Source organism: Pleurodeles waltl, chromosome 2_1 (genome assembly GCF_031143425.1).
Source record: "Pleurodeles waltl isolate 20211129_DDA chromosome 2_1, aPleWal1.hap1.20221129, whole genome shotgun sequence".
NCBI classification, from domain to species: domain Eukaryota; kingdom Metazoa; phylum Chordata; class Amphibia; order Caudata; family Salamandridae; genus Pleurodeles; species Pleurodeles waltl.
In genome coordinates, this window is record NC_090438.1 from 193720792 (window position 1) to 193743801 (window position 23010).

The 23010-nt window shown below is 44.2% G+C and overlaps 1 protein-coding gene across 4 annotated transcripts in view; it reads left to right on the forward strand.

The window, feature by feature from the left end:
- The window catches only part of NRK (Nik related kinase), a 720008-nt gene that overhangs the window by 250916 nt on the left and 446082 nt on the right, over window positions 1-23010 (forward strand). For all 4 annotated transcript variants that reach the window (XM_069212387.1, XM_069212389.1, XM_069212388.1 and 1 more), the window contains exon 3: window positions 13928-13984. In XM_069212387.1, the coding sequence (XP_069068488.1) occupies window positions 13928-13984 (57 nt within the window). The remainder of the gene's footprint in view (window positions 1-13927; window positions 13985-23010) is intronic.

A 23010-nucleotide genomic window follows, 5' to 3' on the forward strand; every position in this document is an offset into this window, starting at 1 on the left:
TGCCGCAGCCTGATTATGGGACGATGATTTTGGCTAAAAGATAGTTTTTGATTTTGTCATTCTCTGGCTCCCTTTCAGCTGACTTTGTATCCTGTTTCCCCTTCTCAGGATTTCTAAGATAGGAGGCACTAAAGAAACAGACGTTTAGCCTTGGCTTCCGTCTCCTCATCCTGCCACCTCAAAAGTAGTTATTTTGAGACTGTGTTCTCTGTCAGCAAATGTATTTTTATGCATAATTAAGATTAGCAGACTCGCAAATGGCTTCATATGATTGAGGACACAGTTTACCAGTCATTGGCTTTTCTTGTACAACCCAGTGTATTCTGGCAGCTGAACCCCACACTTTAACTCCATTGGCTGCTAATGCTAGGCATCAGTTATTTCAGCTGTGTAGTTTTTATTCTACTGCAGAAGAAAGCAGCTCGTGTCAGCATTCCTATACTGCCTTCGGTTTCCCACAGCACCTTGCTGAGGACCTGATTCACAAAGCTGTTTGTGAAAAAGAAGGCATTCTGCTCCCATCGAGCGACCCGTACATTGCATTACTTTTCTGACTTTTACCAGGGATTCTAATGAGTGTTACAGGAACTTTAGAGCATTTGTGGAGTAACATTTAATTATGGATAATTTACACCTTGTGTTCTACTGCGCAAATGATGTGTAAATTGGAATTTTCACATGTAACTTTTTTCCCATAAATTAATTATGTTTACCTTTTGGAGATACCCCTTTTCATTAGTCCCTCATAAATATTTGGGTTTCTCTCCTTTTTCTTTCTCACCCTCAATTAGCACTTCCAGTTCCTGCCATTGATTTTATTATTTTTGCAAGCATTAGCTTCAAGGAAAGTTAACTGCACAACTGATCATGAATACGCACCACTTTAAGAGTATGTGGTGTTCACTGAAGTTTGCAAGGTCACACCGCAGCCTCCCCCACCTCGACCAGAACGCCTTCATTCCTGCCCCACACACAAAAATTGTGCATTGAGCAATTCCATAATTCCAGCTGATTTTCTCTACTAGTATGTGCATTTGTACAAACATAAAATTCCACAAAGCTGCATCCTGCAAAAATAATTGTGACTTTACTTCCTTTTCTCATATTTTATTTGTCTTTATGAGGCATTTTATATAGCGTGATACACATCTAACACCAGGAAGGGTGATTTATATCAGATCTGTGAACAAAAACAGACAAACAACATATAGAACATAAACAATATCTACAACATACAAACAGCATTTAATATAAAGTAAAAAAAGCAAAATGAAAAGAATTCATCAATATTATTATTGGTGTAAAAAATTGGGCTATTAGTTGAGGGGAGTCACAGAAGCCCCACGCAAATAAACACAAATCTTTGCAAGGTTGAATTACAGAAATCACTAAATTAACCTGTGCTTAAACCTCTGGCAAGTGGGCACATAGCATTGAGGCTTAGCTTGCAGGAGTTGACGCAGATATGCTAATTAGAAATTATTAATAAATGCTTATATGTTATGATTCATAAAAGTTCATAGAGAAATTAATCGTAGAGAAAAATTAATGTGCATGTTTGAAAACGTGCCCACGGGGTATGTCAGCCACTTATACAAACTTGTACTAAAAGAGCTAAAAATGTGTGAAATAATGAAAATGTATAAGAATAATGTAGTAATATGTCATATCAAGATGTATAACCTATGTTTTGCATTATATTGTAGAGTTAACTTAGCCGAAGTTGTGGCCTAGCCTTTCCAGGCCTCATACAGAAGCTTAATTTCTAGAGCACTGCAGAGAAGCTGGTGCATTGAACTGTCCCTGAACTGCATACGTTAATAAAATCTGCTTAGCTAGAATTTTCTGCAGTGTACTGACGAACAGAGATGAGGGACTTGGAAGTAAAAAGTTTGATGTAAGACAGACTAGATGTACTTTCCCAGGACTCGAACATTAGAAGCACGGACTGGAGAAGAAGATGCAACATTTTCGATACCCGATGAGCCGGATGGTGAGGGCATTGTACACAGAACCAATCAACTAATTGTGTATGGAGAAATATTAGAACTCTTAGATTTGTAAAATTAATATTATAGGTTAGAGTCATATCTGCTGATTGACTGACCAATTAGGAATTAGAGGGATGGATTGAAAAACTCTAATAAAAAGTCATGACAAGGGGATAAAACTTCAGATGCGAGGGCAGATGTGAGATGCGAGAGCAGATTCGAGATGCGAGGGGAGAAATGCTGATGCCATGAAACGCGATTCAAGATTATGTCATTGGGCTCATGCTCATAAGAGGCTGATGCGTTGCTGATCGATTGATGACCTGAAGACGAAGACTGATTTTATGCACTTGAGAACTGATGATCCCTGTCATGGTTTCAGTATACAGAAATGTAACACAGTTTGCCTCCTGATGGGAAGAGGTAGCTTGTAAGGACAAGGTGCTCTACGTGTTAAAATCTCATGATAAATATTGTGTAACATTTCTGAGACTGCTGGCCCATTTATTTGGTCTTGTAGGTTGATCTCTGATCATATTCTTAAAAGAATTAAGTGTGAATTGGATAAAGGAGTAATCAGACCAATCCACAGGGATTGGTCTCTATCTTAAACATCACTTGTGTGGCTGAAAAGAGATCCAAAGTTGAGCCTTTTGAGCATGTGGCTGATGAACAGAGTTGTAGTGGTCTTTATTGAGTATAAAAGACAATATCTGGGAGACCCTACTATAGTGCAAATTGGAGGACTGCAGTAGAACGTGTTAGTTTAAGCGATCATAACTCACTAATTTTGTGCATATAACACCTATGTGCACAAAAGATAACTTGTCACTCACGAGCAACAATGGATGCAACAGAATTTGCTTTGATGTTATGTTTTGGTCCAACATGCCCTTCTTCTCTTACTGTTGCTTTCTGGCTTTCCCCCATGGAAAGCTCCCATCACCATCTTGCTGAGCTTATAAATTAGGACTCAGTGCAGTCCCATGCCAGCTATTGTAACGGAACATATTTTGTTCTTGGCCACAAAGGACTGAATGCATCTCTCATCCCCTGCTGTTACTTCACTTTCTGTCGGTAGAGTCAAGTTTAAATTTAGTTGATTTGCTCTCAGAGCTTTAAATTGCCATGTATCTGGTATCCTTCAAAACTACTGCCCCTGTAGCACGCAACCAGATGCTTGAGTGTGGCTGCCATGAAGAGATAATCTCTCAGCAGTATACAAAGTAGATAGTGTGGATGAAAGTGAGTCCATGATCGAGGCTCTTCGATTTGCAGCTGACAAAGGAGGCCCCTCTGCTTGGAGTCCTTTGACTCACAACTTTCACATGTTTTTAATGTCACTGGATGCAGAATGTGCCGAGCTCACTAAGGCCCTCACTTTGGGTATGACAGCCCATGCACTAATCTGGCAGGGCCACAAAGGCGTGTCCTTGGCTTTCCTGGCTGAAGATCAATCACCATACAAGAGATCAAGCTGGTGGTGACCTCTCTGTCTTCAACAGAGCCACGGCTGCTATGCTAAAGGCAATAAAAATTTCCTGAGCAGACAACATGTTTAATGTGCCTGCTCAATAAAGTTTTATGGTTTTCAAAAAATAATTCCCAAAGTGACAACTTATTTTCGAAAAACAAACAAAATGTCCGACACGCTAGGAGTTTGTATGTCAGAACATTCACTCTAAATAGGGCAGATGGTCTATGGTACTTTGACTGATTGCCAACTATCCAATGTGAGGACATCAACGGTGTCTGCCGGTGAACTCTGCATAGGCTCCACCATCAGAAACATGGTGCCTTCCAAGCCTCTAGATAGAGTGGGGGAATTGGAAGTCTAGAGGCAAGACATCTGTGTTCATAGATTAACTCATCCATCAAACTGTAAATCAGGCACTATGTTTAAAAAAAAAGACAGAGTGATAGTTTCAGTGACCATTACCACTGCTGCAAAAGGTCATGCGTAACAGTGCAAGAACTGTCTTCAAATGGTTCTATCACTTAGCTGAGCTGCTGTGCACAATCCTCTGCCTTGTTGACTTGAAGATTCTTTATCATTCAGATGGGTCCCCTGCTCCACCCAAGCAGTTCTGCAGCAGCCCTTGCACCCTTACCCAGGCTCAAAGGGTCCCTGTGGCAGACCTCTGGTCTCCACCCACTGATCAAATAAGCCCTGCAGTAATCCCAGCACTCACAACAGGACTTAATTGTCTCCAGCACCCACTCCTCACCCAGCCTCCTCCATCTATGTTTAACGTCATCACCCACCACCACTGTTGGCTCCACATTCATCAAGATGTCCCAACGTTCTATCCATCAGACATCCTGGGACAGGTAATCTAAGTTCTGCTGTGACTGTCCAGGTTTAGCTATGCCCCGGGTAAAGTCATATGTGTGGAGGAAACCTATGTTCATCAAAACACATAGATAAATGCTCCAACAAAAATCCTTTATCATTCATTAGGCCTGTGATGTAGTCTGTATCTGATGCACCCAGCTCACAATTTGTTCTACATTTCACATCACTCTGTCACATCTCCATGCTAACATTATAAGAAACCCCAAAATAAATATTAACTAAGATGTGCCAGGTATGGGACATGAAGCAGAGTGAGAGAGTTTTCAATATAGGAAGAGTGGAATACAGTCTGTCAGACAGAAAATGATTTACACCTCAAAGTCTGGAAGTTAGCAATGCTTAAACAGCAGTGTTTGCTCATTTTCAAAGTAGAAAGTAAAAGCCTACCAGAAGCAGTTTGGAAATGTGTATTTGAAACATAGCAAGTATGGTCCAGGAGAGATAGCAGCAATATTACCCTGTGGGCAAAGCCATATTTAAAATAGAATGATGAAGGTCAGAAGTGATAAAAATACATTCCATGTAGAAAGAATTTGATTTACACTCATTTAAAGAGATTGGACAGTGTATCGCCTTAGATAGTTCGCTCTTTCTGATGGATAGAGAGCGTAAACCAAGCATCACAAAGCCAAAGTTCCTTCCGTTCCAGCAAGTTGTTTTTCACAGCTCTCAATTGAGAGCTGTAGAGTATTTCAGTGACGCTCATGACCTCTGATGTGTCTGTATACATATCCAATGCTTGATTGATGATTGTCGCTTCCTTTTAAGGACACCCTTTACAATTTTAATGGAAGCCAATCCAGAATCGCATATTCTTCTTAATCGACTTATATGACCCTGGTGAAAGTCCATTTAGGTATCATGTTGGCCAATGTTTTGGCAAAAATGATGGAATAGCAGTTCTTGTTTGTTATCTGACATTTTGAAGTTGACCAAAGAAGAATGTGGATGAACTCTTAGACTTAGTTTCCACCCGAGATTCACCAGATCTCAATGTTGCTTGAGAATCATCACTAATCAACTTACCACAGTTTGTTCTGCTTTGTACCTTGCAAAGAGGACGTCGTCACGTAGTGGAATTTTCCAACAAGGCTAGCTATTACCTTGCACCTTCCAATCATTACTCCTGTGTCAAACAAAATTGCTTCCTGTAGTGAAAACACAAGTACACAGTAGCTGTGCGAGTGCACTAGCAGCGTGGAAGTGGATCTCATACCTGGGTTTGCCATCAGTGGCACTTGCTTTTTTGCTCTCAACGTAGAAACTGCCTAGTCAGAAGGACTGTAAACTATTCACTATTGCAGTACACGTCCTTCCTGATATGCACTTTACTGTTGGACAGGCTTACAGAATGCTCACCGAAAAATGTTTTGTTGTCAAACTACCAGCAGCAACTTCGTTCATGGTCCACCCTTTTTATGGGCGAGCACAAAGCACTCCATCCATGATGTAATCTCTCTTTGGGCTTCAAACCACGCCCAGGTCATGTCAGTCACTTTCATTGGTTCCTGGGCTTGCTCTTTAAAATCTGCTTGCTTTCGTTTGTGAAAGGCATGCATACGTCATGCCTGTTCCCGTGTTTAGCCCACCTACACCGCACCGGTAAAGTACTGAAACCATTTGAGGCTCGATGTTTTCAGCCCGGGTTTCTGGACTACTTTTTCTGGACTACTTTATCTGTTTAGTTTCCCCGCAGCGCAATCGCGCTCGTGTTTACATAGCGCGATCACGCTCCGTTTTTACGTTTTCAATTTCAGCGCGATCGCGCTGTGTTTTTTTTTCCTTTTAATTTGTGTCAAGAAAAGTCCGGTTAGGTCCGGAGTTTACAATGCAAATAGCTCTAACTCGAGCTAATGCGAGCCCCGTTGCATTGAAAATGCTTGTTCTCTTTCCTGCCACCACTGAAGAGCCCAAACCGAAGGTACCCTGGAGTTACCAGTCCTCTGCCTAGTGCAACTAGTCATTATGAGTCTTTCTTAACCATGCAGCTGATGTGCTTCCCCTGTATTCAAAATCACTGGGTATGAATGCACCCGTTTCATTCCTGTGCTAACTCGCGACTGTGCTTCAAAGAGGTACCAGCTTTAATCCCACTCACTGGTTGCCATTTCCTTTGTCATGTCCTCTCCCATAGTCCATGTTCCACGTCCTTCAATATCCGTCTTTTTCTCTGTATCTCGCCTTCCAGGGAGCTGCACCGCTTGTTCCTTATCTCAGTCTGTTCTTGTTTTTCTTTCTCGCGTTTGTGCTCGCATTCCTTTCACTTCCTCTCCGTCACTCCCCCCCCTCCCTCTCACGCTCCTTGAAATCCCAAAGCATCGTCGGACGCTGAAAAGGGTATTCACATTCTTCTCAACCGTATCCTGCCTTTCTCTACTTCATTCGCTTTCTGTCTTCACTTTCTCCTTAGGACACGCTTTGGCTTCGGCATCATTCTCATGCTAGCTCTCCTGCCTTCTCCCTCACACTTTTCTTTCCAAGGAGTTCTCTTTCTTTAAAGTGCAGCCCGGTTCTTGACCTCAGCTGATGAAACTGGCAAAGGAGTGGTGAGGATTCACTAAATGTAGGTTGATCTCTTTGACAAAACATGATCTTGACCCCGCCTCTCCTCCTGTGACCCCAATGCTGGCCACACACAGTTAAGAGACAGGAACATCAGATTAACCTCCCTTGGGTCTAGATGCCCAGGCCAGGGAAGGGGGCAGGAACTTCCATTCCCACCTTTCCCCAAACGCCTCTCCCACCCTCATAACTGTACAGGATGCAGGCAAGAAACAAACGCAGCACCTGTTTGCTGACACAGTTTAGGACCAGAACTCATTGTTTAACCTGAAACAAACATCGGGGCTAGATCAGGTAGTCAGCCCTTGTGGCACTGGCGCCAAGAACGGAAGTCTAAGCCCGTCAGCACTGGGAATATTTGTTAACAAAGGCCTACAATAAGGGAAAGTGTGGCACCGAAAGGAAGCCTGTGAACTGTGACTGTGTTCACTGACAAAAGAGAGCGAGCCAAGCACGGGTAATGTATGTCAAAGAGCACACGCCCTCTCGGGAGCATCCTGGCTCACTGACATATCATGCTCTTACTGTGTGTGTACACACGCCGCCATCTGGACAGGGCTTACACGCCAGATTGAAAAATGTGTATGAGAACCTCAAAAGTTGTATGTTAGAAAAAGGACACTGAAAAACAAATATATTCTCTCTTTTGAAAGCATAAGATTTGGAGTTGTGTTTTTAGTGTGACAAAGTTGATAATCCTGAAAGTTAGCTGAATCTGGAGAATTTCTAAACATATTCCCTGCCTTGTTGACCTAAAGAATAGCTTCACGTCCTTAGCAACAGCTGCCAATGATTAGCTACCCACCATTGGCTGCAGGCCAGCCTTGAGTACTGTGCTCAAATCATTTGGATAAAAAGATAATTACAGAGGGGCTTAATGTGGCTTCTTAGATGTCATTTTCTTTATAGATGCTAAAGCACTGGATGGCTCCACCTTTCCTCCCACATCATCTTAAAATTACACAGCCTTGAGAGCTTTCATAGAAGGGGCTTCACTGAAATCCCCCAGGAGCAATGATTCTTTTTATTGGGAGGGGAGCCTGCCACTTTCTTGAACACTGTCTCTCCTGCACATATGAAAATATGTTTATTTCCCACCTCAGTATGGAGTGCCTAAGAGCATGTGAGGTCAAAGACTGTCTGACACATTTAGGTTTGTAATTTCACTACACACTATTCCTTATTTTATTTAAACATTATTTATTTACGAATATTTGTACAGCACACGGCGCGGCAGGACAGCTTCCCTTTTGGGAATCATGTCGGGTAAAAAATCCCGCCTTGGAACTCGAACACAGGCAGAGAGGACTGCTGTCCTGCATTCGTGGACAATTGCAGGGGTGTTGCAAATACCGACCTGCTTAATAAGTATTCTTTAGGAAGATTGTTCTGCAACCCCCAGAAAATGGGTATTTTGCCCTCTAGCCCATTAGTCAAGCGGGCATACCACATCACGTAAAAGAGAGAGGTCGTAAAAGTTCATGCATAATCTGTACTCTCTATTTCCCGCCTGCCTATGTGTACATCAGCCTTTGAGCACTAATTTAGGTCATGAAATAATTCAACACAAAGAAGCATATTTAGAAGCTCCTTGCGCTGATGGTGCGTCACTTTTTTCTGTGAGAAAAAGTGACGCACCTGCAGCGCAAGGTGCTTGTATATAAGCACCAAACTTTTCTCATTTGCAGATAAAACTGAGAGAGAAGTGTACCATATGTAACCAGTAAAGTTGTGTTCAAATCCCAGCTTCCCCACTTGCCCAAAAGTACATAAGGTTCCTTACACCTACCTACACTCCAGGTGCTGGCATCCATAGGAGAAGTTCACCGTGATCCCAAGAGAGCAATTTGCACATCCTCAGCAAACCAGACAAAGTGCACTTTCTATTACATAAGACATGTGGGCCTTCTGAAGCAGCTCATTTACCCTTCAATATGCCTATGCGGAGACAGATGAGCAGGCTTCGAATCCTCTAGCGTTGCAGACAACTCAAGTGACTGTCACATATAGTCGATTAATCTTGCAACACGTTGACGCCTCTGACAATACCAGGCATCTCACAGGTGACAAGTAGAGGCCTTTCGGACAGAGCTATCCAGGCATCATAAACACAAATGAAGAAGCCCAGCACCCATGCAGGATCAGGCACAGCAGGTGCCACCAGATGCCTCACACACCACTGCCTGTTACACAGGCTCCATAGGCACTTCTACACTTCCAAAACGTTTGGTCACTCTTTGTTCCCCACTCTGTTGTGCCTGAATACTATGTGGTGGAATGGATATGTGCCATGCAGGGTAAACAGACATGTGCCCCTGCCCTGCATGCCCATCGTTTTATAACACTGATATCCTGACTTTTTGATTGGTTTTGGCTTTAGGCTAATATACATCTTACGCAGAGGCCTAGGCCTGTCCCTGATAACGAGATGTGCAGAACCTGTTATGTGACCTGTCAGGGTGCACAAAGCACGACATCATGGTGGGTATGGGACTATGGACAGTGAATAAAACTTCCCCATAGAGTGGAAATGTAGGTATAGCATTCCCAAGGATGGAGTGGAGAGTGGAGACCCAGACAATGAAGTGGGGGAGGATGGTGACAGGGCTGCCCTTAGAAATTCAGTGAGGGCCTTATTAGCAAAGTACTGCTGATTTTTTTTTTTATCATTGCCATTTGGTAGATGGTACGGTTGAGGAATGGGACTGCAGTTTCTGGTATTTATGATGAAAAAGGTATTCGCCAGAATCTGCCCATTTGTCTGTCTCTGATAACAGATTCACAAAGATCTCTGAAAGCCATGTGTATACAGTTCATACTCCATTGTGGCCTTGTTGTGGATGCTCCTGCTTAGAGCTAGTACCATTGATACCTACTGTGAGACCCATTACCTTGTACAAAGGCGGTGTCTAAGGAACAGTCAGAAAATGTCATTTGAAAGAAAATCACCCCAAACTGGTTCTTTAGTTTAGATAATAGCTCCACATCCAATGTCTGGAAAATGTATATAAAAGTGTAATCTGAACAATCTCACTCTGTTCCAGTTCCAAGTCCTTTGTGGCCAAAGAAATGAGTGCTGTGTAACTGGGGATAGTGTCTGCATGATAGCCAGTCTCCCAGAGGTGAGGGGACATCACTTGAAGTCTTTTTTGGGGGGGAGAGCTGAGGGTCCACAGAGATTTGAAACGGCTTTCTGCTTGCTGAGAGAGAGAAGGAATATGCTTGGCCTTGCAGGAGTAAAAAGACTATAGAGGAGGAGAGGCCAAGCTGGTTTTCAGAAATGGATAGAGAGAGTGAGCGACTGAAATGAGGCGAAGCCAGGAAGTACCTCTCTTCAGATGGGGCCCCATAAACTGTTCTGATAATAAACAGCACCAAGACATCTGTGATTATCAAGCATTGTGTGTGATCATCAGTCTGCAATGACTGAGAGACTAGTGCTGATGTTAGATTTGGAATGTTTTTTTTACGCCAAGGTCGGAGCACTGATCAGCCTGAATGCTGCACTTGCTGTACCAATGTCCCATCTGCACACGGCCTAGGGAAGACATACCTATCAAAGACATGCAATAAGTTGAGATCAGCTCTGAGGCAACACCGCCACACCAGTACCCTTTCTGCACCTGGCCTACAGAGGCTACAACTTCGAAAGACAAGAGCTGCTGTGGATGCCATGGCTCTGAAAATGTCAAAGTCATCAGGTTGCAAGTGAAATTGCAACTATGACCCTGGCTGAAGCACCCAAATACTGGTATCCTTAGTTCTTGAAAACTGACCAAGGCCTGCAGAAAGAACCTAAGACATTTTTAACTGAACTGTTGAGCACATTGACTGCCTAGAGAGGACATGAGTAAATTATTCCTTGTTTTTTTCCAGAGTAACACAACAGAGATTATAGGCACTGGGAAATATGGTTACAGCGGTAGGGTACTAAAGGATTTAATGCCCTAGGAAAGATCCCAAAACAAGTCCGTATCTCATTCCCCTAATTGTGGTGTGTAGTAGTGCATTACATTGATTTTCTTTTAATTCAAATGATAAGCACTGTGTTAGAAAACACAAAATTGGGTCTGTTGATTGGTTGCTGAGTTCTGAGCTCTTAACCTACACACTATCTGTCTGGGTAGTCTTAGACAGCTTGTGTGTGCAGAGACATAGTAGGAAAGACCCAGGACACCCAAGGCACATTACTTAAACCACCAATGTGGGGGCCATTATCCCCTGTCCTCCCTGTGGCCCCATGGTCGACCTGACATGCTTGGTGCGGTTTTCCCCACATTTTTTGCCTTAAATCTTCCTGTTTTTGCTGGCGTTAGAACTCTGTGCACTTTACCACTGTGAACCAGAGCTGAAGTGCTTGTGCTATCTCCCTAAAACATGGCAACATTTGTTTCTACTGAACCAGCACATTAAATTTACTCATATGTCCCTAGTAAAGTAGTACTGTCTGTACCCAGGGTCGGTAATTTAAATGCTACTTGTGGGCCTGTAGCACTCAGTGTGCTACCCACTTAAATAGCCCTTTAGATATGTCTCAGGCCTGCCTTTGCAGCATGTGCGTGCAGTTTAAAACTGGCATTTCGATTTGGCAAAATAAACCTTTTGGCAGGATTAAACCTCCCTTATTAATACATTTATGTCACCCCTAGGGTAGGCCCGAAAGGGCAGGGCGCAGTGCATTTAAAAAGATGGACAGTGCTTTTAAGTTTTACATGTCCTAGTAGAGAAAAGCACCTATATTCATTTTCCACTACTGTGAGGCCTACCACTCTCATAGAATAACATTGGATTAACGTATTACATTTAGTAAGTGCTAACTTTCAATTGCATCAAGTTTGGTGTCTAAGGAATTGTAATTTAAAACCTCTTTAATGGTAAAGCCAGACTGTAAATCACAATTCTAAAAAAGATACTTTTAGAAAGTGGGCATTTTCTTCTCTTAAACATTTGGTGCCTGCAGCCTGTATCCTGGGTCACATGATTAGGTGTAGATCTCTTTGTATTGCTCCCAGATAGTGAGACAAAGGGAAAATAGGTGTTGGTTGAATGGACCATCTCTGCCTTGATGAGGATGGAGGATGCACATCACAAAGCTTCTGCCTGAGCACACTCACAAAGGGTTTGACACTAGTGTTTTGCACCCCCAGACAAGCTGGGACCAGGACATGGAGGCAGGAAATTCCAAACACCTCTACCGGTTGAAACCTCCAGAACCTTCTCCTGTTTCAAAGCTGGCACCAGGTATAAATATTGGACCCTCTGACTTAACTCCTCAGTACACCTCTGGGCCTGTGGAAGACTCAGAAGGTCTGCTGTGCTGCTCTGCAATAACTGCTGCCCTGCTCCCCTGCTGCCTAAGTGAGAAGAATTGGACCTGCATTTTGATCCTAGGAATACCAGAGTGACTTTAAGGGCTGGCCTCCTGATCAGAACCTAAGGGACAGAAAAGACTCCAGCTACCTTGAACCCAGCACCTGGACTTTGTGTCCTGTGAGTCTTGTCCCCAAGTGATGCCATGCCACCCCAGACCTGGATCCTTGAATGTGGACCTGACAGTGCTCTGCCAGCCAAGCTGTGGTCTTTTGGGCAGAAGCAATTCAATAATGTATCGCCTCGCTGCTTCGCATTGGAACTACCGCAGGGAGACACATGCCTGACAGGACCCTACAGCTCCTTGCAACCACTGGTGTACAACACATCCTTGAAACAGGATCTCACATCAGAGCCCCTCAGTTCCTTGTAAATGCTGCTGTACAATGCAGGACTTCATAGCTGCCACTGTGTAACATATCCTATAGGCGGGACCTTGTAACGCTACGCAACCCGTATTTAAAGTACTTTATTCAGCGGGCCTAGCTTGGTCTCTGTGTGCAGACCATGCTCTGTTATTGGTAGGCCTCAGCTTGTGACTTTGTCTTGGTCCAGCACAACTGGATAACCACAGTTGGCACTAAGTGATGATTGAATGGTTCCTGCGAGAGACCTGAAAGTGTCTGAACTCTGGAAGTATTGTAGTGCTTCAGGACTCAGCGTGATGAGACATTGAAGTCAGCTGCCATAATAGAGGTGTATCAACTGCTCATGCACTTCCCATAATAGAAGATGTGTAATCTTCTGTTCTACCATCTGAAGTGCCAGAAGTAGTGCCCATGTGCAACTGAGAAAACACTTTGCTTCTGCACCCACTCTTTATTACAGATAAAGGTACTGAGGCAATGAGGCTGTCCACAGGCACACTGAATGTACACCACATAGAGGTGGCACAATGTCAGGGCATTCCACCAAGGGAGCCCCTTGAAGAAATGGAAAGTGGGTCCCAGGGGCTTCCCAGGCATTGAAGTCCAGGTGGGTGCAGTCTCTCACTTTACCCGCCTTCACAAAATTAAGTCAGTTTGCTGTAAGCATAGGAAAAGTTGACCAGCAGCTTCAAGCAGTTGATCTGCTTTTACACTAACGAGCTGCACCTAGGGCAGGTGCAAGTTTGCGGCTGAGCTGGGGGCAGCTCATTTATTGTGATGAGGAGCATTAACCCAATCTACACACAGTGCAACAAATTAAAGGTGTGCTGTGGAGTGAACAGGGACAGTGTTCCCTATATGTAATGCAAGTTCAGGTACGCAAGGGTTTGCTTGTGTTTACCATCCCCTAGCTATCTCAGAGACGTTAACTGAGGTGAACATTTTGGTGAAGAAAAACTCAAAATATATGCTAATGCCAATGATTTTAATAGCACTGAATGTTTGTGATGTCTATGGCGCTTTGAATTTTTTAACAGCACAAATGGCCATTTCAACAATTGCATATTCATAAATGCTGCTTGTGCCTTAATACATAGTTCCCTCATTCTTTGAATACCTATAGTGGAGATTTGCAAAACCTTGACATCTTCTTTGTGAATGCTCAGTAGAACGGCATTGGACGTCATCGCTATTGTAGTATTGACAACATTTGCCCATTGCATATGATACTTTTATATTTCCAGTACAATGCCTTTGCTTACATATTGTTCATTTTACAGGGTCGTCATGTGAAGACTGGACAATTGGCAGCAATCAAAGTCATGAATGTTACAGAGGTGAGCAAGGAAACTCTGCTTTGTTGGTTTAAAAGAGTGCATTACTCATGCCTTTCATTATGTTCACCCCTATTTGAACTCGCACATATGTACATAAATGAAACTCCTTTTCCCTTTAGAACATTTGAAAGAACATGTAGAATTTGATTAAAAAAGGATTTGATGTGAGTAGATGTGACGTACTCCTGTAAAAATTAGTAATGCTTAGGAAGGCGCCCTCCACGACAAACCCCAAAAGAAAGTCTTTATAAATTATGCCCATACAGGGCTGTTCACAAAGATAAGTAACACTTGTGAGTAAACTTACAGGTGTAATTTACTCTTACTCTTTTGTGTAACTTTATTACTTGTGTCAATTCACAAAATCAGAGTGTAAAGTTTTTACCTATGTTAAATAATTCACTTTAGTTTGTCATTATTTTCTAAGGGGTTTTATTTTAAGTCACTAGCTCCATTAAGTTTGATGGGAGGTGGTTGAAATACCAGTGGTTGACCATGTGCTAGACTTACTCTATCTTGGAGCTGGAGCATTTTACTACTATTTTGGGTCACTTTTTGGCTGCTATAGCTATATAAAAGCAGTTTATGAATAGCCAGAGGCACTCTATTGTGTGTGGGTTTACACCCTCTCTAAACCCCTCCTTGCTCCTAACAGGTCCCCTCCCCTTTATTTATAAGTAATTACAATTTTCCAGTCACTCCCCTGGTTAACTCATGCATTTACTACTAAAATATATACTTACATGTGCGGATACTCCGCAGTTGGGGTGGAGATCTCCGTACATGTAATTATAGGAGAGGACAAATCATAAAATCCACACATAGGTTTGTGAATAGCATTTTATAGTATGTTTTGTAATACTACAAAATGTACTGCAAAATTCAGTTTGTGAATAGCCTCCTCTATGTCTAAGCTGAACCATTGCGTTTTTATAATACCTTACCTACCATAACTTAACTATCGACCCTACCCAACCCTCTATACCTAGCACGCCATACCTAAGTGCATTACCTAACCTACCATAGGTAACCTACGTAACTCACCATACACAATCTACCATACCTAGCATACATAAACTATCTCCCTGTCTGTGGTGCTTACATCTTAAACCTTCACTCAAGTGGACATTTTGTGAAAAAGGAGCAAGTTATACCTATGGCATATTTAGCACAGGCTTTAGGTAATGCAGCCTGCTAAAGAAAGCATTTGAGTCTAACTTGAATGACCTCTTGCAACAGTCTAGGATAATGCAGCCTGCATTGGGAAAGGAGCAATTGCCCTTTCTGGACTGTATAAAAACGTGAATGCCATTGCTTCCTTAAAAATAGACTGCTTAGCTTTGCCAATGCTTGCTCATGGGTATTAAGGTTGGATGCAGTGAGAGCTTTCTAATTCTTGCAATCAAGATTTTTTAGAGCTTCAAGTAAATGTTTGTATCCGACAGTGTTTGCATTTACAACAGTGAACTATGCACCATTCTTGATTTTGCACAGGGAAACCAGATTTTTTTTGTTTTAACTGCTTTCTCCCATTTTCTGAGTGCTTTCTCCTGCTTTCTGCCTCGTTTTTCACTGCTTAGTCTTTGTTCCCCCATTTGTCTGAGTGTTTTTTCCTTCTTTCTGCCTCATTTTTACTCGAATTCTCTTTCCTTTCTCCCCATTTTCTGAGTGCTTTCTCCTGCTTTCTGCCTCGTTTTCACTGCTTTCGTCCTCCTTCCCCTATTGTTCTGAGTGCTTTCTCTTTCTATTTGCCTCGTTTTTGCTGCTTTCTCCCTCTTTTCCTCCCATTTTTCTGAGTGCTTTCTCCTGCTTTCTGCCTTGTTTTGTACTGCTTTCTCCTCTGCTCCCTGTTTTTCTGAGTGCTTTCTCCTGCTTTCTGTCTCGTTTTTCACTGCTTTGTCCTTTGTTCCCCCATTTTTCTGAGTGCTTTCTCCTTCTTTTTGACTCATTATTGCTGATTTCTCCTCCTCTCCCCCGTTTTTCTGAGTGATCTCTCCTGCTTTTTGTCTCATTTTCACTTCCTTATCCTTCCTTCCCTCATTTTTCTGAGTACTTTCTCCTGCTTTTTCCTCCTTTTTTCACTGTTTGTTTCTTTTTTCCCAAATGCCTCTCCCACCTACTGTCCGTTTTCCTGCCTCCCACCTAGCCCCACCCACTGCCATCCAGTGACCCTTCCTTCTCCCAGAACCTACTTAATGGAGGCCACAGTGCGGCCGTGACAAAGGCAAGTCCATCTGCACCCGTATGCACCTGGACTGCGCCCAGCACCAAGACCCCTGGCTCTTCCACCCCACGAAGATACACTGCTGGCCTCCAAGTTGTGGACCCCAGACACACCAACAACCACTGCTGCTGCACATCCCTGCATACCATCAGAGGACTGTTCTCTGTTCTCCTACAGACACTGCCGCCTCACCTTTAGCACTGAAGCCCCAACACACTCAACACAATGACCGAGACCACCACAACACAATTCTAGTGCATCCTTCTCAACACACGTTTACTAGTTAAACATGCTACAGAGGACTGGGACATGACCTCCTCCCTTACCCTGGATGTCATCCTCCTAGCTCAACCCTGCCTCCGCACCAGACATCGCCACCCCTATCCTCGAAGTTTACAAGATAACACACTGGGACCGAACCAACAACCACAGAGGCTGAATTGTCATCATCTATAGGGACACCGTCCACTGCATGACATCCCCTGATGACCTAACACCGGTAATGGAACATCTCTACTTCCAAATCCACACAGACGGAAAAAGCACCATCAGATGCACCCTTGCCTACAGACCACAAGGACAATCCCCCAGCTTCCGCAATGCCATCCTGGAACTCCCCTCCCCTCAAGCAATCAACTCAGAGAACTACATATTCCTAGGGGACCTCAACTTAAACCTCAGCAACCCCAGAGGCATCAACTCCACCAACCTATTGGAAAGCTTGAGCAACATCATCCTCAGGCAGCTTATTATTGACCCTTCCCACATCACAGGACACACACTTAACCCCACCTCCATGTCCAGTGACAGAGTCAAGTCCATCCATACCACACCACTTACCTAGTCCAACTCCCACAGAATACACTTTGCCATCTCAGGACCCACATACCCCAGCACCGTGCCCCCAGGTCCACACGAAGAAACTGTAAAAAGGTATCAGAAGAACAGTGGAACAACACTCTCTGCCCCCATCTCCCAGGCTTTACACTCAACCCTGGACAAGCAGCAAAGAGCTTCTCCCAGGGGTTCAGAGAATGCGCCAATGCCATTGCCCCCACCAAGACAAAAACAAAGCAAAAGAGCCAGCTCCACTAAATGCAATTACTGACAACTGCACCACCTTCAGGACCACTCTCAACCAGTACCACTTGCCTCTTGAAAGAAAAAAGACAAACGCACTAGCAGACCGCATCAAAGCCAGCACAAACCACAGTAAAGAACTCTTCGCCATCATGAAGGAGTTCACCAATTCCGCAGCCACTGAGAATTACAGCACTCCCTCCCAGGAACTGTGGGACAACATCCCAGACATTTTCCACAAAATCTTGGCCATTTAGGAAACTTTGAATGACAACCCTCTGCCACACACAACATCAACCAGCTCACATGCACAGATGCGTACCCTGAACACCTTCTCACCCACTGAGAACTCACCACACAGGACACTATCTCCATCATAACCTCTGTACACTCTGGAGCACCCACATAATCTTGCCCCCCTCCACGTCTTCAACCTTGGAAACAAGACAATGGGCCACAAGCTCAGGAAGGTCCTGAATGCCTCCATTGCCACAGCCTCCTTCCCAGAGGTTTGGAAACATGCTAAATTGAGGCCCCATCTGAAAAAAACATCTACTGATCCAGCTGAACTGAAACACTACTGGCCCATCTCTCTGCTTCCCTATCCAGCAAAAATCCTCAAGAAAGAGATCAACCAGCAACTCACCCAACACCTAGAAGACCACAACTTCCTGGACTACGTCTAACCTGGACTTTGAGCTAACCACAGTACTGAGACAGCCCTGATGGCAGCCACAGATTATATTGGAGCCCTTCTGGACTGTAGAGAAAAAGCAGCATGCCTTCTCTTGGACCTGTCCGCCGCTATTGACACCGTCTCCCATCACATCGTGATCAACAGACTCCACCACATTAGGATTCAAGGAAACTCCCCCAAATGGATCTCCTCATACCTCACTGGCAGAACCCAAAGGATTCACCTCCCATGATTCACCTCAGGCTCCAAGAAGGTCATCTGTGGAGTCCCCCACGGATCGTCCCTCAGCCTGATCCTCTTCAACACTTACATAACCCCCCTGGCCGTCACCATCAGATCACATGGACTGAACATCATCTCCTATGCCAACGACACACAGCTCATCAGCTCACTGTCCGAAGATCCACCCCAAAAACTAACTTCCACAGATGCATGAAGAATATAGCGGACTGGATGAAGGGCACTGGCCCAAACACAACACCGAAAATACGGAAGTCTCCATCTTTGAGAACAACACCTTGCCCTGGACTGACACATTGCGGCCTGCAGAGCTCTGCACACATCCCGCCCCAACAGACCATGCTTGCAACCTTGACGTCACCCTGGATAGCAAGCTATCGATGAAGAAACAAGTTGGTGAAGTCTCATCCAGCTGCTTCCACACACTTTGCATGCTCCACAAGACCTTGATGTGGCTCCCTGTGAACACCAAAAAGACCATCACCAGCAGACTGTACTACAGAAACACACTCTATGTAGGAATCACAGCATGCCTGCTAGAAGAGACTCCAGACAATACAGAACTCAGTGGTAAGATTTTTACTCAACTTTCCCAGGACCCACATCACACCCATCTCCCTTCCACCAACCAACCAGACACCTCCAATCAGCTTCCCTCTCCCTTGTAGACACCACACTGAACTGTCAAGCCAACAGGGGAGGACGCTCCTTCTCACAACTGGCAGCCAGGGCTTGGAACAACTTCTCCCTGCATCTCAGGACCGCACCGTCACTCCAGCGATTCAGAAGTGAACTAAAGACCTGGATGTTCAAATGATCATACGTCCATGTAGCACTATACAGCTCCAGCATCTCGAGACCCTCACTGGTGATTTGCTGCGCTCTATAAATGTTTGTTTGATTGACTGGTTATTAGCAGCTGGCCCCTGTTCTTCACGTGGTTCTACCAAGCCATAACGTTCATTTTGTTTCCTATATGACAGCCTCAAGAAAGGAACATACTCTCATCTGTAAAACGTGGATACCGTTGAATCCTAATATTTTAGAAATCTTTTGATACTACCGATTTTAGGGTTCAGCAATGTGCTACCAACTGTTCCCTGGTATGTAATTGAACAATTTAATACTGCACAATTTAATAAAAGCAAACCTGATTGTAAGGCTGACACAGCTGAATTCCAACACGTTCAACTGTGCACGTGCACGATACAGAGATCTGCCTTAAATATAAACTAAAACTCTTTTCACAACGACGTGTCCCAGTATAGGAAGTAAGTGCACTGATGAATATAAACAAAGAAGTCTAAAATATTAACAAATGTATTCTTCTTCACAACATGTATTACAGTAGGAGATGTCACAAAAATTGGGACAAAACAAAAAGTGAGATATTTTACTATCAAAGGATGGGAAAAATGTCATTAAAATGTGGAAGACGGGTTCCGACACTGGTGGAGGCATCTCCGATGCGCGAAACATGGCCGCTGCTGCGCTGTGTTGAGATGCCATGCAAACGAGGGTACAAAAGCCATACGGCACTATTTTTTAAAATTTTAATGTGCCACTGCAAAAACATGGTCTGTTTATATCAGGCACACTCTATGCCGGCAAGGCTGACTTGTCTCAATACGTATTTGCACATCACCGAGAAGGAGGAAATGCATCTAAAGATGTTCCTGTAGGGGACTGCTGGAACGTGAAGACGAAAAGAACTCGGCGTTTCCAAATGTGGCTCCTAATGGATGCGCGTCTGGTCGTTACTCGTTCTTCTACTCTCTCCCGATGTCACCAAGGGCATTGGTGTCAGAAAACATCGACTTGCGGAATTTATATGTCTGTGTTATGAGAGGGAAGAAGGGCCTCTGTTCCCGCCCCGCCCAAGTTTATCGTGTTGCTGGAGATGAAAGGAGAGATTTCCGATGGCACCTCGCGGCCCCTGCTGTGCCGCAGCGCATCCATTTTCCCCTCGCTCGCCATCCATTGCTCGCCTCAGGTTAACAATTTAGGTTACCTTATTCACCGGGACAGTTTATTTGGCAAGAACATGTCAGGGACACAAATAGTGTATGTCGTTTTATTTTGAACGATGAGCGCGAGGGGAAAGTTAATTGGCACTGTCCCCGCTGGCACTTACAAAGGTATGCCACTGTTATCGCGTATTGTCATAGGATTTGCTGCGCAACAACTTTCATGCGGCGAATCCTTCACCTCATTTTTTGTTCAGTAAATCACCTCCTTAACACTAGTTTTTTCCTCAAAAGTTTCGAAGCAATAGAGCCTGTGCCATTACTCTTGTACAGCAAAGGCAGTTCTGCGCTGCTGGTGCAAGCTACACAGGAAAAATAACAGGAACATAAACACACATTTGAAAAAAGCACTGTTAAGGCCAGTAGGTCTTGCGTTGGCTGTCAGCCTTTTGGCTTTGCTATTTTTTTTACAATGTTTTTGTAATTGTTAGCAATTGAGTTTCTGGCTGTCAGAGGTATGCGCCCTGTTCAAGCAGGAACCACATCCTAGTCAGGGTAAATCAGATATACACTAAAAGTTAACCTACGCTCACTCTCTGGTAACTTGGCACAGAGCAGTCAGGCTTACCTTTAGAGGAAGTGTGTGAAGTATTTGTTCAACACTTCAAACAGTAAACCAGTGAAAACACCACACAAAAGACACTACAACTAGTTAAAAAATATAACTTATGATCTTGAACAAAAACAAGACCAAAACAACAAAAATCAAATAAGTAGAAGTCGGGATATGAATTTTTAAAGATTAAACTCAGTTATAGTGCCTAAAAGCATAAAGTGTCAACCAGTGTTATCTGGTGTTATCTGGTCATGCTAGACTGGGTGAAATCCCAAAGTTCAGGTTGATCGCGCTGGAGTGTGGGCCAGGTACGGTCCTGCTGAAGTTTGGCTACTCAAACGTTAAGCCATGAGTCATGTTTGGAGGGAAGAAGTTCTCCAGGAGCAAGGAGAGTGTTGTTGGCGGTGGTCCACGGGTGCAGAGTTGCCCTGGCATTGCAGGAGGGTGGACTGGAGCCTCAAGGTCATGAGCAGTGATGCTTTCTGTGGGAAGAGACAAACTTAAGGTGGCTAGCACTGATTCCTCATATGAGTGGTGCAGTTCCAGTGCGAGTGAGCCTGTTTGCAGTTGTGAAGAGCCCAAAGGCTTGATTTCAGGAGCTACAAAACCACTTCCAAGGGCCCAGGACCTGAGAGATGCCTCTTGGGGGTCAGGAGCTTATTAAACACGGGTCCAGGAGCTGTCTGGAGCCTGGTATCTCTCTGAGGCTCAGATCAGAAGGGCAACAGACTATGAGTTACTCTTGTGTTCTGGGAGCAAGATGGAGATACAGTTCATCTTCTCCAGGCAGGAGGGCAGAGGGCAGCAGGTAAACATAGCAAGGCAGAAGCTCCTTCAGAGTATTAGTCCAGCAGAGTAGCAGCTCAACAGAGTAGCAGTCCATGCATCAGCACAACAGTCCTTCTTCCTTGCAGACTATCCACACCAAGTGTACTGAGTTGGTGGTGTCTGAGGTCCAGTATTTATATTTGGGTGCACGGGTTCTAGAAGGTGGGAGAAGCTTCTAGACAGTGGCTTTGATGTGCAGGGACTCCTCTTCCTCTCCTGAGCTGGCTGGAGTGACAATACAAGGTTGTTAGACTTGTTATGCGTGGACAAGCCAAAGTCCATTCTGGTTTAAGTATGAGGCTGTGACCAACTCCTCCGTCCCACCCTGCCCAGGATGGCCTATCAGTCACACCTAAGCTTCTTTTGTGTGTGGCTGTCTAGAGGGAATGCCAATTGCAGCTGTCATCCCACCACAGACGTGTATTGGAGACAGGCTGCAGCTTTGCAAAAAACAGCTCTATTTTCTTTGGGAAAATGTGATGTGTCCACGTTGTGTTTTGGGGCATTTCCTGACGCGGGCGCTAGGCCTACCCACACAAGTAAGGTACCATTTTTATCGGGAGACTTGTGGGAACGCTGGGTGGAAGGAAATTTGTGGCTCCTCTCAGATTCCTTAACTTTCTGTCACTGAAATTTGAGGAAAAAGTGTTTTTTGGCAAATTGTGAGGTTTGCAAAGGATTCTGGGTAACAGAACCTGGTGAGAGCCCCACAAGTCACCTCTTCTTGGATTCCCCTAGGTGTCTAGTTTTCAAAAATGCACAGGTTTGGTAGGTTTCCCTAGGTGCCGGCTGAGCTAGAGGCCAAAATCCACAGCTAGGCACTTTGCAAAAAACAGGTCCGTTTTCTTTGGGAAAGTGTGATGTGTCCATGTTGTGTTTTGGGGCATTTCCTGCTGCGGGCGCTAGGCCTACCCACACAAGTGAGGTACCATTTTTATCGGGAGATGTGGGGGAATGCTGGGTCGAAGGGAATTTGTGGCTCTTCTCCAGAACTTTCTGTCACCTAAATGTAAGGAAAACGTGTTTTTGGGACCAAATTGTGAGGTTTGAGAAGGATTCTAGGTAACAGAACCTGGTGAGAGCCCCACAAGTCACCCCATCTTGGATTCCCCTAGGTGTCTAGTTTTAAAAAATGAACAGTTTTGGTAGGTTTCCCTAGGTGCCTGCTGAGTTAGAGGCCAAAACCTGCAGCTAGGCAAAAAACACGTCAGATTTCAATGTAAAAATGTGATGTGTCCATGTTGCGTTTCCTGTCACGAGCATTAGGCCTACCCACGCAAGTGAGGTACCATTTTTATCGGGAGACTTGGGGGAACACAGAATAGCAAAACAAGTGTTATTGCCACTCGTCTTTCTCTAAATTCTTTACTTACA